Source organism: Bos taurus, chromosome 2 (genome assembly GCF_002263795.3).
Source record: "Bos taurus isolate L1 Dominette 01449 registration number 42190680 breed Hereford chromosome 2, ARS-UCD2.0, whole genome shotgun sequence".
NCBI classification, from domain to species: domain Eukaryota; kingdom Metazoa; phylum Chordata; class Mammalia; order Artiodactyla; family Bovidae; genus Bos; species Bos taurus.
The window spans coordinates 48,291,411-48,308,038 of NC_037329.1; the positions used below are offsets into that span (position 1 = coordinate 48,291,411).

Here is a 16,628-nt window from a genome sequence, read left to right on the forward strand (position 1 = left end):
GGGAACTAATGTTTTCCCTTTAAGGATCTGACCGTTATTGGGTCCAAGTACTATTTCTTCACTGAAAAAGGAAATTTAGGCAACCCAATTATTCAAATCATGCCTCCCATCACCTGCACTTCGGTAATGATCACTTGGTCATTCAAAACACAACAAAAATATATTCGAAAATCTCTCCTTAATTACATCCTCTTATACATATTTATAATCATCTTTGAAGTAAATCATGTTTTGAGGCAAAATAAATTTCTCCTTTGAGATAAATACACTTTCATTCTTAACTATGTTTTAGGAAATAAGACAAATTGAAACATAAGTCAATCATTAACCTTTGATAATGATGTTAATATATATATCATCCGAAATACTTCCTGGCCAATCTCAAAGCTAATTTGAAAAACAAATAAAAATCAAATGCCTCCAACAGCATGATTAAATAACTAGGGGAAAAATTTTGCCCAATGGTTTGAAAGTTTAAATAATAAACAAATACTGAATTATTGGGGAAAATAATATAAATTCAGCTCTACCTGTGAGATATGGCGGGTTTGTGGCCATCTTTTAGGCCAGGTATATCCTCATGTAAATATGCCAATCCTCTAGCCATGGTTTCTGCAATATGACACAATTCATTCCAAGAGACCACATTAGCCTTAAGAAAGTCTGATAGTGAACCCTAAAGAAAGGGGGAAAAAAAAACAACTTATGTTCTTGATAAAAGCCATGTGTATATGGAGACTTTCCTTTTTACTTTTAAGAGGTTATGGAAGCCAACATATCTTTCCTTTCAGTGAATAATATCCAAAGTCCATTTCTTTCTGAATGGTTTTAAGTTTCACGTTAATAAACATTTGAAAGGAATACCACTAATCTTTCAAGGTTTGCTATAAGCATAGTCAGTTAATTTCTCATTTAGAAGATGAAATTTAAAAGAAAAAAAAGATTATTGGAAATCTAAAATTCTAGAAAATATTTTAGAAGTTAAAATATACTATTGAGATGTTATATCATAGGACTAGGAGAACAAAAAATTAAAACATATAAACAACTAACCTAAAGGATCTTCCTCTGGAGATCACTGACAACCTTTTGGTCAAGAATCAGAGAAATAAAAGAGCCACTTTTTTCTGACAATGATGAAACTGACTGGCAAAAATAACCCAATTTCCTACTTCATTAATGTATACTTTCATACTAACTCTGAAAGTAGAAAAATTGAGGAAAAATAGCAAATGTGTTTTGGTGGTAACTACCCTACAAATTAGTGACAAATCAAAGATCAGATAAATTTCCTGACATTACTTCTGTCACTAAGCAACACTGATTAAAGAATTTTAAGAAACAAAATTCAAGTTGAAAAATGGCCTGTGTAATAAAGGTGGATGGTAAATGGCGAATGAAAATTATTAAGCATTGGCTATAACCCTGATGCTGGGAGGGATTTGGGGCAAGAGGAGAAGGGGACGACAGAGGATGAGATGGCTGGATGGCATCACCGACTCGATGCACATGAGCTTGGGTGAACTCCGGGAACTGGTAATGGACAGGGAGGGCTGGTGTGCTGCGATTCATGGGGTCGCAAAGAGTCGGACACGACTGAGCAACTGAACTGAAGTGAACTGATACTAAAATAATTATTTGTAAGAGAAGTAACTGCAGCACAAGAAATCAGGGACAAAAGACTAGTATTATATAAGTAGAGGGTTAGGCGAAAAAGTTGTCATCTTTGTTTTTCTATTAATATAAATTACTTTTAAAACAGGTTTTTATTTATAAAGATACACCCTGTTCCCAGAAAAGTAAGTGAGGGTTTTGTAGCCAACATTAGGAAAGTAAGCCAACCCTGACCTTACTGAGTTAAAATGGGGAGTACTGATATTTCTACCTTTTCATGAAATGCTGTGATTAGCCAAAGATCCACATCAACACTGGTGCCTCGTTTCTCTGCACCAATGAACTGCAGTATGTTCTCATGCTTCATTCCAGGCAAACTATAGACTTCATATTCATTCTGCCATGACTGTTTATCCTAGAGTTAAAAAGAAAGAAAAATAAGAATACAAAGAACACAGGCAAATAAACCATATCTAAGAGATTACTCCAGTAAGTTCTAAGACAATTTTTTGTAAAGACTAAGTATTAAAAGATTCTTTGGTTTTCTTTTGTCCTATTTTTTAATAAAAGAAAACTCTGACAACAAGTAACAGCTCCATACTAAATGCCTGCCCTCCGCCATTCCCTCAAACATACTTTTTTATGTTTCTAATTTGTAAATGTAGGAGTTATCAGAAATGCTGCACTTCTGAATATTAAAAATGGCAACATGTTCCCTACACAAGTTAATAACTACAGTGTAATTTCATCATGGTGTGAAGTTACCTATGTTACTATTAAGAATAATCTCTCTGAGACATGAAATTCAGGGAGAATGACTTCATCTAAATAGAAAATAAATTTTTTTCGAAGACTAACAGTATGTCAGACATTCTTAACAAAATGTTTAGAATACCCTGCAGAGTTCATAAGAAAGCAATGGGGTATAAATATGCAATACAATAATTTGAAACACCACAGACTCACTTGTGCCTGCAAAGTGATCCATGCCTCTTATGTGTTGTGTCTACTTACAAAGGATTAGTTTCTTTTCACAATGGGAGAATAATGAAAGACGGAGGCATAATGGGTACGAACCCTCTGGATCCAAACTATCTAAGAATCTCTGGCACATTACATAATCATTCAGTTTCCTCATTAGTAAAACAGGGACTGTGGTGTCTGCCTCACAGGGTTGTTGTGTTATACGTGAAGTGTGTGTTGTATTATACGTATGGGTAATACATGGATACGTATCAGTGTGTACTTACATATGTAAAGTACCTCTATCTGACACAATAGAACCATTCAATAAAATGTTAGCTATGGTCATTGTTGTTGTTACATTTATGTTAATCCAAATGCGTCCTCACATGAAATAAGAACACTCATTGGCCCAACAGACTTCTCCTCTGAGAACTAAACTACATTTAACAGTATCTGCCTTGCTACCAAAAAAAAAAAGTAATAAACTTCTTCACAGACTCTGAGAAACAGGCTTTCAAGGAGGTAAGACGGCAGAAGTCTAGGTATATTAGACAAAGAAACTGAATTATTTTGGTATAAGGAAGGTCTACAACAAAGGTGCAAGGGAGTGATGAAACCTGCATCAAAACACCCAGCCAGGATCCCAATACCATGCATGGTATTAGCCACAGGTGTAGAGAAACAGACAACAGGAACAAAGGAATCATCACAGATCTACACCACGAATGGAGCAAAACTAAAGGGTAACTCAGAGGTGTGTGAGACCAGGGTTTTATGAGGTTGGCCTCTAAAACAAAAACAAGTCAACAGTAAACCAATTATCTGGAGTCAGCTGACTGCCTCTGAAAATTCACTGAACAAAAAAAAAAAAAAGAAAGAAAGAAAATTCACTGAACAAAATGAAACAATTACATCAATACTCAAAAGTAGAACAAAATCCAATCAGTCTAGTAATATTGATATATCTCCAAACAGCAATTCTAAAACAAAGCACACTACTTTTTCATTATTCTGTTTGCTTTTTCTGGTAATGTCAATGGGACATTAAAAATTAACCACTCAAACAATGAATTTTTAATTTTTAATTAGAATCATCTCTGCATTTCTGTACAACTTTTATTGGCAAAAATATGTGCATATACTGAAATTCCACCGCTCCAAACAAACATGACTGTTGTATGATTAATTTCTCAGATGAGAAGACAGACATAAAAGGGCTAACCATTTTCCCCAGTAGCACAAAACCACCCTGAAACATATGGCTTGTGTTTTCAGACTGTTTCTGATTTACAATGACCTAACCAGCTGCATCTTTTAACAAATATATGCATATCAGAAAACTGCAATGAACATACCTGTATTGGAAATATTTTCACAGCCACATATTCATTGAGTAACTGGGCTTTCCACACACAACCAAATCTTCCTCTTGCTTTCACTTCTAGTAACTGTAATGGCTTCAAACCTAGTAATGGAGAAGGTGGGGGTGGTCCTGGGTCCTACAAACAATAATAGTATTATTTTAAAAAGCAGCACATGATACATATCACTTCTAAACATCAGAAAAAAGTGAGTATACTAAGGAATCAATTGACAAAAATGGTAAACACATACAAATGACATTAACTTCAACCTTGCCAAAACAGAGTTCTCAAGCATTACTAATTATCTATAGGGATCACAAAGCAAGGAGCTTGAATTTCATTTTCATAATAACATTCAACACTATAACTCTGTGTGTGTGTGTGATCACTACATATATATAGCAATCAGGAGAAAATATCTTTTTGATCCAGTCTCATTAATTCTAAGATTTTCTGTGACCTTCCAGGATACTACTAATAGTATCTCAATTTTATCCAGTTGATACTTCTTTATAGAGTAAGGATTTGAAAAGTAACAAAACAGCAAATTATGGCTATGCATCAAAAACCCACTCCTCAAAATCCATTACTTTCCCCAATGAGTGTTTAGCTTCAACTCTTTTTCACTAATATCAGAAATACCCACGGCTATTTTCAAATACATTACAAGTAAGTATTTCAAATACAAAGCACATATAAAAATATGTAAGTTAGTATTGCTATAACCAAACTACCCTGTTCATTCTAATTTTTCCACCCAGTAACACTTCATCCTTTTGCTTATAATTATTTCCCAGAATTGACTGAGATAGTATTCTGGGACTTAATGGCAAAGAAAATACAAATTATAATTCAGAAAACAAGTGGTCACATTAGATGATACGCTATGGTAAATGAAAGAGAAGTATACTGCTATAGTTAATTTTTTAAATGGAGCAAATACATAAATAGGAGTACAGCATCACCAGGGAATCCTCCTATACAAAGTGAAGTGCCAACCCTTTGCAGAAAGCACTGTATTAGTTTAATATCTGCAAATAAAGCATGAGGAAGGAAGCCTTTTGGAAAGCTTCAAGAGATGTTTGAAGGCCTGGGTAATGAATACTGTAAGAAGTAACTAAAATTTCTGTAGCAACAGACTTTATGGCACTGGGTGGAGCCTAAGACACTTATAAATTATATGTCACCCCCTTCATCAATGCATGTCTTTCTGCCTTTACTCTCCCTTTAAAAACAAAACAAAACTCGTCTTCTAATGCCTCAAGACATTTAGTGCTCCCTTTAGGCATTAATCAGCCCAAGTGCCACTCAAGATTTTTTAAAAGTTGACATCTACGTTAGAAAGATTCTCAGCAATAGAAACATTGCAAAGTATTAAAGAGAAAACATAATGTAATTTCTTCTTCTGAAGTAGACAATCTTTCTAAAAATCCTTTGTGAATTCCTATTTTAAAACAGTATGATAAACCAGAAGACTTCCTGTGACCCATTCTAACATAATTTTTAAATGTCTACAGAAGTTGTGTTTCCCTCACACATTCAAAATATGAAAGGTTAGTAGAGGTAAAGATTGTTTTAGTTAACAAAGTGATAAGTCAAGGAAGTCAAATGTAACCCTTAGAAGTATGGCCCCTCAGTGGGACGGGAAACAAGACTGTGACATTTACCAGTATTAAACCCTCCCTCCTTCCCTCATCCCCTGACTGATCAAGTAGGTCTGTAATAAGAGATCCCACTGATAGGGACATAGGACTTCTGTGAACGTGGAGACAGAGGGCAAAAAGCTGAAAACCACTCTTCTAAAGGCAAAGGAAACCACTCGGTCCTCAAAATTCAAGAATTATTGGATAACTGCATAAAAGAATAATTAGGCTAACTAGAAAGAAAAAGTTCAATTTGAAAAACTTTATAACTACAAAGTTAAAATCAATGATTCCCTCATCTTTTAAAGAAAAGTTAGAAAAGTTGAGTTTTCAAAGCAGGGATGCCAAAATTAAACCATGCAGCTGAGGGCTGAAAGCTGAAGAGGGAAAATAACCAAGTAGAAAGTAAAATGGTACTATACGTGCACACTAAGATTTGTAATAACTTTTATAAACTGACTGATAATGTCTCTTACCCATTCTCTATTCTAAAGAGTACCAACCGTGTGGATACGATCCAGTATATACATCAGGATTTAGATGACTTAATCCACATCTCAAATTAAGAATATATTAACTGTTCAAAATAAGATTTTAATGTAATATTAAACTTAATTTTAAGAAACAAAAATTTCCAATGCCTATGTTTACAATAAAAAAAAAAAATCACTGGATGTTTTCCAAATGTACAGATAAACTTTAAAAAGTTCTTGTTAGTTTTCAAGACTCTACTTACAAAGTTTTGAAGCTACCATTATTTCGGTAAGAAATCTTAGATCACTCTCTTAATGATTATTACCATTATGGTCAACATTATATATTAACAGCCTGAAATACGCTTTGTCAAAATTACCTTAAGAAGCTTAAACTGACAAGAACACAGGCCAATTTTCAAAGGGTGAGAAAAAGGTCTAAAAAGTCAGCACCTACAAAATGTCAGAACTTTTAGAAATATGTGTTTTTCAACAATATTCTATAATTCTTGGAAAGGTCAGGTTTAAAAATGAGAACTCTGTAAGATTATAACTATAAAATCTGTAATACCAATCAATATATCTTTTTGCTTTTCTAGTAAAAGATTATTAGAATATTCTTCTAATTCATACTTTTTAGCTCTTCATTACATTTACAGGAAGCTTTAACAGCTTCTCTTACATCTAGCTTTTATTTATCCTATAATCTAAGAATATTAAAAATGATTTTCAGTTTATTAGCATCATTTTACTAATTTATAAAAAACTCAACACTTGATTCTAGGAAGAAAGATTTATACCTTTAAAATACATGAACACCTCGGGAGACAAATTCAAACTTAAACTTCATAATGACAACATTCTAATGTTATCCATAAAACATGCCCTTGCCCTGCTACAGAGAAAAACCACTTCTAGAGGGACAACTATAAGGACTACAGAATTCTTGAAAACTCCCTAAGTTCCAGTTCTCTTGCAGTACCCATGCTATTTTGCCCAGTGAAAAAGATACACGTTAGAACATGGCTCTGATCACATCTCTTCTTTACCCCATTTGTATGTGAAAATTATGGCAGCAGAAGAAATCATGCTGAGAAATCACACGGAAACAACAGTGGCCACCATCCCAGTACCACTACCCAGCATCATCCCTACAGCCAAGAATGGATACAAGATTAGAAGCGAGGAGCTGTAAAGCTGTCTGCAACCATTTTACTCATTCTGAGTTCTCCACATGAAAGGCCAATTCTAATCTAAATAAAAGCCTTAAAACTCCCAGACAGCAAAAGAGCAAGTTATAATTCCTCTGGCCAGTCCATTTACTAAAGATGCCAAAGATGAAATAAACTACCTGAAAATACAGATTTCACATTAAAAGATAATGGGTTCAATGAGAAAGTCAGCACCTGTTAAAAATGAGCACATGCTGACATTAATGACATACTATAAAAATTAACCAATCCAAGGTTTTAAGGCTAAAAATTTAGCCATCAGGTGTTAACTTATCAACTAAAACAATCGTTTCCACATTTCACCTTAGATAAGTATAAACATTGTTAACAATTCTTTAAAACCGAAAACTAATGCTATGATAAAATAAATATTTTTAATATTGTAAGTGGAAAAAACTATAACATAAATTTATAAACTATAAAGGATGCACAATAAAGCAACAACAACAAAATCTAAGAACAAAATGTTTAGTATGCATCCACAAAGTTCCACAGCCATAAAACAAACATCAGTGCATCTTACCTCTATCATTATATGAAAGGCGTGCTTGTGAAGAAAAAACACAGGCAAAAGAAATTACGATTTATATCCAGAATGAAATGAAAAATGACACATTAGTTACAAAAGTGAAGGAAGGAGAATAAGGATTTCGTTTTTTCAAAGTTGGCAATGATCCAATGTATCATATTTTTAAAATGAGAACTAAGAACACTTTCCTTATGAACAGAGGAAAGTAATATATATTTTTTTTTAATTTTGGACATTATCAGATAAGAAGTATTATATAGATGACTCTAGTATGATTCCAAGTTACTTGATCCAACAGACTTCAAGCCAGCAAATAAACTAAACAGAAAGTCTTAAATAATTTTTGCATTTTTCTAAGAAGCTGTAGGGTCTAAACTTTAAAAGTGAAAAAAAAAAAAAAAACACAATTTAATTAAGAAGCTATGGGTTGGAATTGGATTGTGGACACCAGAGGGCAGTATTGCCTTTAACAAAAACTGGACGAGCAGCACAAGAAATTTTTATATAGCTAGACTTGAGTTTCTCAGACAGTTGTCTTCAGAATCTACAATCTCCAAGTTGCTGAACTACTGCATTCTCCCTTCAAGGCAGATAGAAAAATCCTTACAGTGACACAGAAAAACATTTCTGGTGCCTGTGTGGGTGTGTACAGCATAAATAATACAACTAGGGTAAGAAAGTAAGATAGGAGAAGAGGAAGATCAGAACTGAGCAGATCACAGGGACAGACCAGGCCACCGTTAACTACTGACCCAGCCACAAGCAGGGTAAGGAAGTCAAGTACTGGTGGCCCTGGGAAGAAACCCACGCATTCTTTTCAGATGCAGGACACTCAGATACGGAACAAGATTCAAGAGTCTCATTTTCCTAGTCATCCCAAAATAAGTAAGGCCCCAATTTAAAATCAAGAGAAATACTGTCACGAGTGTAAAGAAAGGCTTCAAATCCCTCCAATCACTGATTATACTTTCCCAGTTTCCAACATTTCTACAAAAAACAACAGCACTGACACAAAAGAGTTGACAACTTGTTTATGTGTACCAGTTGCTTAACTAGTTTTTCTTGCTTCTGATTTTCTCCTGTGATAATGATTCAGAATCATTTAATAATTCACCTAAAAGGCTTAGCTAATCCCACTATCAAAACATCTCTCAGTACTGCAGAGTAAAATTTATCCCTTAAAAGGAATGCATGCCAAACAAGTAACTAGACTGTAGCTTCCCAAAGCTTAGACATCTCTCAGTTTTTGTTTCTATACCAGTACTTTCAGAGACAAAGATGTCACTGTGCAAGCAGGTGCCATCCATGCATCTTATCAAAAAGTGTACATTTACTCAATATACCTCTCAATAAAGGAATATTAGAATAAGCTATAAGACAATCCAAGCAAAACAAGAGACACCAAGAACAGGCCTCAATAGGAATCCCCCCCCCAAAAAAATTGACTAAAATACACAAACAAATGAAAAGCAACTGAACAAAATAGTCTGGATTCTCAACTTGGAAAATGAAACCTGAATACCATGCACTGCGACCGGAGGTAGGAATGAAAACAAAATCAGCACATTAACATCAAGTAATTAGGTTGCCAGCTGAGAAAGAGACTTGCTGCTTATTCCTTAAGGGAAAAAGAAATTTAACTATTAACAAATATCAGAAAAGAATGAATAATACTTCTCTATTCATTCAACAGATCTTTACCGAGCACCTGGTTTGTGCCAGGCACTGGCTGCCCAGGCTCTCCTGACACTATACAGTGTGGGGAAGAAAAACTATCAAAGCATCTTACTAATTAAGGTATGATCATAACATAAGAGCAATAAAAAGGAATTTGGTTACCGTGAGCATCTATAAGGAGAAACCTAACAAATACAAAATGAGTAAGAAAAGATTTTCTGAGGAGAGCATCTCTGAGAAATATAACTTAAGAACTAGAGGGAGGCAGATTAGGTAGAAAAAACACAGTATTGGGACACATTCTAGATTTCTGACTCGTGTAGCTAAATGGTTACTGTCCATTTAGTGAGAACTAGGTTTGAGAGAGAAGATCATTACTCTTGTCTATTAAGTGCTTGGAGACATTTACGTGGAGATATTCAGTAGGCAGTTATATATACAGAGCCAGAATACAAAGAACTCTTTCTGGAAATATGGATTTTACATACTATAAATAAAAATATAGGAAATGTACTATAAGTCTTCTCTTACTATTTAAACCATTCCAAGATTTATATTTATACATACTTTTTAAATAACTCACTCAACAACTTCTTCGGACCATCAAGAAGAATTGAGTACTCTAAGAAAAGTATTTAAAAATCGACAAATTTGGGACTTGTCTCCTCTAATCATCTAGTAATCTTAAATTCTAAGAAATTTTACAATTGCAAATTTTAAAAAGGACTACTGCCAAGCTGACAGAAATAGAATATGTAAAGAAATAATATAGTATGTGTATCAGGACAAATGTTTCTGAGCTAGCGAAAGCAAGACATTATACATTAACAGATTTGATAATACTGACACTGTCAAATGCACAGCCATGATTCTATCCAATCAGATCTTCAAAATTTCTCTGTGATAATATCAACTCCTACTTTCCACAGTTTCTCCTCATCTAACTCTTTCCGAAAGTAAAGACAGACCAAGGTGGCTGAATGAGGATTCTGAATAAGCTCCATAAGAAGTGATTAGCTCATCAGCAAAGCCAGCACTGGGATTATAAGTCTGAAAGAGATATTGCAGCCATGCCCATTCTTCTGGCTGCTGCTTAGAAGCACCAGGTTTACTACTGTGTACAGAAGAAATTTTATTTTTATTTAGCATTTGTATTCTGCAAGTAAAGAGGAAAAGGACCATGCTATACAGTAATAATTGTGATATGGTAAAACTGATATGTTGATCTGCAAGGCAATATATATATCCACTATAAAAACTATTTTAAATTTAATTTATATACTCTAATCCCTCCCTTTATCTGACTTTAGTTTTTTATGGACCTGACCTAATAATTTATTGAAATAAGCCATTCAATTAAAATTAACTCAATGGATAATACTCAAGACATAAATGCCCAGGCTCTGCCACTCAGCAGACTGACTCTAGGCCAAGTCACTTCACTTATGTGTGCCTTGATTTTCTTATCTCTAAAATAAACGTAATAAAACAGAACCTACATCATGAGTATTGAAAGATTACCTGAGCTAATATGTATAAAGTGCTCTGTACAAGTGCTTGACAGAGTACTCAAAATGAAATTTTTCCATTATTCGAAATTAACTTCAAGTACTGACATACATGTATGTGTGTGTCTCAATACTTTCAAGTTAATTTCAAGTAAAATGATTTCAATACATCAGTTTTGACGTTGAAATCAACAACTTCAAAAAATTCCTCCTTTGGAGTACAATTTTGAGGTGGCTAGCAATTAACAGCTAACACTTACCGAGCACTTAAAATGAGCCCACCATCCCACATGTGGCTCTTCTTCCTATCACCGCAGAACTGGAATCCTTTTCTCCATCTTTGCCCAAATTTACTGACGCAACTCCCTTTTTACTTTCTTCACCCTTCCTTTCCAAGCTGCAAAGTCAAACAACCAATCAACCAACCTTTTAGCGCACCTACATGTTAACTGTGGGCTCCAAAAAGGCCAGCAAGGACTGGCCCTGAGCCACTAAATACTACGCATCAAGCACAGTGCCTGGCATACCCCACACAGTGGGCACTCAAGCAACAGGTGAACAGTTCAACAAAAATAAAACCAACCAATGTGAACACCTCCCGGCCTACCTGATGCAAACAGCTTTCACTAACAAACAAATGGACTTCTTCATTTTTATTATCTCAAATTAATAGAAAAAAGTTTGACAGCAATGAAGTAGCTAGGAATGATGGATCAGATTGAGGAGGAGACTCAGGAAATAAAAAATACAGAGAAAAGCAAACTCACTTCTTTCTACCTACCATCTCCTTGGCAGACAAGGAAAAGGAGATATTAGGCACTCTGGTCTATATGCAACAGCCCCATCTGCAACTGTCAAATGGAATGGGGCTCTCCGTAGGCCAAAGGAAAACTGATCTCAAGATTTTTAAATTTAGTATGTTATTTTTAGAAATAAGGTGTTTTGATTAATTTTAATGTGCAGCTTCAACTTGTTTTAAGCTTTTGATACAGACTCCACCTCCCCCCCCAATCCCCCGACACTTTGACTTCTTCTCCCCTGCCCTTCTTTTTTGCTTTCAGCCAATCCAAGTGGATCTGTCTGTACATTTGTAAGAGAAATAACTTAAACACACCTAGAGCAACACTTTGTCAAGCTGCAGCATGTCTATGGATCATTTATGACAGTTCTCCCTACAATCAGTTTAAAAGTATACATAAAAGTTCTAATTTAGGTCATAATACAAAAATAATGAACACAGAAAGCATTTCTAGTAGCCCTGTACTACTTTTTAGGCATGAAATGGGGGGGGGGGGGGGGGGCCGCGGGGAATATGCTCAAGAGTATACAGTAGCATTATATCACCGTATTTTAAATATCCGAAAATAATACAATTAAAAACTACTTGTGAAATGTAAGTTCTAGCCCTTAGCAGAAACCTAACACAAACTCTAAGCCAATAAAACATCAACTTTTGGTATTTCATGAGCATGCATTATGCTGCACTAAACTTCACTTAAAAACATCACTCAGTCAGAACAAGATAGACTAAAAAGTACTGAGCTGAAAAGCTATCCTCGGTATACTGTTAAATAAAAGGAAAGTAACTATAGAATAACATTATATAGTTTATAAAAAAGAAAAGTATACATTCAAACAAGTGAGATTAGAGAAAAATGTCAAAAGATACACACCAACCTAAAACTGGTTATTTCAGTAAACTGATAAAGGAAAAGGAGGAACAAATGATTCTTTTTTTGGACATACTTCTTTCTGTATAATTTGTATTGCCATAACAAGCAACCATTTGTAATTAATTTTTAAATAGAACAGAAGGTGAAAGAGAAAAATAAAGAGAAATGTGTTCACAAACCTCAACCATTTAGCAATCAACCTACTTCAAGATGCACTTCTACAGATATAATATTTATTTTGTAAGTATAACTGAATATTAGCATATTAAATATTCAACAAAATTCAGTACACTTCTCCCTGCATTCTTCCAAAATAAGGGAGCAGCACACTTTCCTAAACAGACTTGGCTGGATACTATTATGCTGCCCCTTTAGTATCTTCTTAATTTTAAACATATATAGACTTAACAGGAAAATCCTACAAACCTCGTCAGAGATGGCTTGGTTTCCTGGTGGATAATAATTTGACATAGCGTGAAACATCAACTTATCATTACTTTAATATTAAGGTCAATAGGATTATTTTGTATGCTCAACTCAATATTCTAAACATCTAAAAGCCTTTAGTCCTTATCAAAACCTAGACAAAATGTCACGATGCCAGGACTGAAGAGACTGATGTCATTTAAAAAGTACCAATGTTGCAATACTCTAGTTCTATTACCATAGCCTTCAAAAATTAACAAGAAGTTAACTTCATACTTTCTTAAATGCAAACAATTTCTAGCCCCTAAAATGCATTTTCTTATCAAGTGGTATTTTTTTATTAGCACAGAGATTTTATAAGCAAAAAACTTAAGCTTATATATGGTTATAGAAACAATGCAAACAGTTTTATTGAAATCACATTAATTCTAACCACAATAAAACTTCTCAATAATAGAGTCAGTGCATCAATTCCCTCATATTCATGACTCACTGGTACTAAAAAAACAAGTTTGCATTCAGTTTACTGACTGGAGCTCATAAGAGCATCTACCTACATGTGGAAAGACAGTTTCAGGACAGGTAAAAGAAATGTGACCCAGGTGATGCAAACTAAAAGGATGTTTTTGCACCTGTGATCATGGAAAATTGAATAATGGCATTTTCTTATAAAAGCTTGAAATACTTCAACTTATCTTATCCCCAAGAAACATGGTCCCAAGATTTATCTTAAAGTAAAGCCGTAAAGCACCTCAAACATTTATGAAACAATCCCTGAATATACTGCATTATCATCTTGCTGATGCTGCTGCTAAGTCGCATCAGTCGTGTCCGACTCTGTGCGACCCCATAGATGGCAGCCCACCAGACTCCCCTGTCCCTGGGATTCTCCAGGCAAGACTACTGGAGTGGGGTGCCATTGCCTTTTCTGGCATTATCATCTTAGTATAACATTAAATGAAACAAAGTCAATTCAGCAATTCATTACTTACAGAATGGTTATTACATAGAAATATTGTGTGAGATGCAGTAATGATTACAATATATACCTCATCTTATAATCAAGTATGAGAATGGAACATGCTCACAAATGACTAAAACCTTTCTTAACCAAGGTTATTCATGTGAATCACAAAAGAGAGAAACTGACTTGAGCACTAGTTTCTCTATTCTTTCAAGGATGGCACATAACTAATAGCCTTATAGGTGTATATGATGGATGGCTTAGGGTGTTAATGAGAGAAAATAATCAAAAGGAAAAGTATGGAAGACCACTGTCAGACTTCAAACTTTGTATTCTTGCTGCTGGATCACTGAGAGCCTTCAAATATTTTTAAGCACAGAAGTAACATAATCAGACATGTAAAATGTTATTGTATAGCAAATAGTATAGATGGAGAGAGAGACTGGAAACAAGACCAGCTACAAGACTGCAGAAATAATCTCAGCCTCCAGTATAAAAACGTCCTGAAAACAAGAGGATCAGAAAGGATGAAAAGGTAAATGAACTGGACTTCATAAATAACAGGGCTAGGAACAGAAGTAGCTGTCTCTAAGGCTTTCATGCAGCATTGCAGGGAAGACAGTGATAACATGAAACAATGTTAGATATATAATGGTTACAGGTTATAAAGAAAGAAGCATAGTTTTTGGGTTTTTTTTGTTTTTTTAAAGGAATAGATTTTTTTTTTAAGCATGTTATTTTTTTCTACGCCTGTAACTATGATAAATCTATTTTAGAATATTTTTTATTTTAAAATAAATTAAAACCATCATTGGAGACTAGATTTTAAAGCATGTACATCTCTACATCATGTCTTCAGAATAAAATACTAACAAAATCATAAGAAACTATAAACAACTTGATGTCTTGGAAATAAAGAATTCCACCATTTAACTACCAGAAACCAGCTTATTAAGAGATTCATTTAGATACATCACTTAGTCCTCTAGAATACCTCCATAATACTGATCTTTTCTCCCCAAAGAGAATAAAAGACTGAGATGAACCCAATGAATGAGCACAGTATACGTAACTTTAGCTTGCTCTGCTGAGAATCACTGTAAATTCTCTTCAAATGTACTTCTTATTGTAGAAATGATCCATCAATAAGCTATCTTTAATCACTAAGTTGTCTTTAGCCAATGCTTTAAGAAAAGCTTTCCCTAAGAAAAGGAATGATAAATTTTGTCTAAAAGTGTTTGAAGAAATTAGAGGGACAGTGTTGCAGAGATGCACAACAAGAATGTAAGATCTTTCCCTAACTGGTCCTGAAATTAAACTTTGAATATGGAGACATGAATTTGGGGTGAAATACCAAAGTCAGCTTAAGACTTCAACTGGGTAGTCTATTTCCCCTACCTACTTCTCCTACCCCTCAAACAAGGGCACTGAATAACTAGGGCATTGGCACCATCAACTCAGAACACAAGAATCTTTACCTAAGATCCAATCCATCTTCATAAACCCTATTCTAAAATGTGTGCTAAAAAATTTTAACGGAAAACACATGAATATGCCTTTCTATTTATCTATTACTTGTTTACTTCCGCTTCTGTCCTCTGTAAAACAACGTGATCATGTTATTGTTCCTTTTAGTAGTCAGACTACTCAATGTCCCAAAGTAGGAAAATAGCTTAGAGAATGATTTGGAGATGGCAGGGATGTTTACTGAATTATCTGAGGTAGCTAAAGCATCTGCTTTCTGAAGAAAGAGAAGCAGAACAGGATAAGCAGTAAGAACAAAGATTTAGTGTCAGAGAGTCCTTGGTTCATATTCCAGCTCTGATACTTGTGGGCTTCGCTGTGTCTCAATTTCTTTATCTATACAATGGGCATTATAGCACTACATAAAAAACCCTGTGAGGTAAAATCAGATCAGTGCTTTCCATACCTGGCTGGTCACCAGAAGTGCCTGGGGAACTTTTATTAGAATCATAATATCCCAGGCCCCATTCCATACTTTCATGGGTATGGTCCAGGGGTATTGTTTTGTTTTTCTGAACCAATTCCAAAGATGATCCTTACATACTGGTTACAACTGGAAATCAAGGGGAAGTTTTACGTATTTTTTAATATTTTTACATAATGTATACATTAATACACATCTATGTAACTTACCAGTAATCTAGTACACTATAAATGTACAATTAATGCTTGATACAACTATCAATCATTTTTTGAAGGAGAAATAAAACTGAGCATTTTGTGACAAGAGGGCCACTAAGTGTCTTGCAGAAGTAGTTTGCATAAACCTCACCAAAAATGAGATAGCATGACACTATATTGAGACAGTGAAAGAAGACGTAAACGAAGTTCCACATTGATGACAATGCTCCTTTTCCACAACGCAGTTCATGACAGAAGGAATGCATAGTCAGGCATGTCTTGTATTTTCCACAATAAAGTCTGACCATCCCAGTCATTCCATCTCAAAACATTTTTAAGTTTATTCCTATTTTTCAGTAATTCATACAATTCATACAAACTGTATGTATGTACAGAACAACACAGGCACTAAAT

The 16,628-nt window shown here is 34.6% G+C and overlaps 1 protein-coding gene across 1 annotated transcript in view; it reads right to left on the reverse strand.

Moving 5' to 3' along the window:
* ACVR2A (activin A receptor type 2A) overlaps nucleotides 1-16,628 on the reverse strand; it is a 94,990-nt gene that overhangs the window by 11,766 nt on the left and 66,596 nt on the right. Inside the window, 3 exon segments of the mRNA NM_174227.3 lie at nucleotides 531-676; nucleotides 1,886-2,029; nucleotides 3,936-4,079. Coding sequence (NP_776652.1) covers nucleotides 531-676; nucleotides 1,886-2,029; nucleotides 3,936-4,079 — 434 coding nt within the window.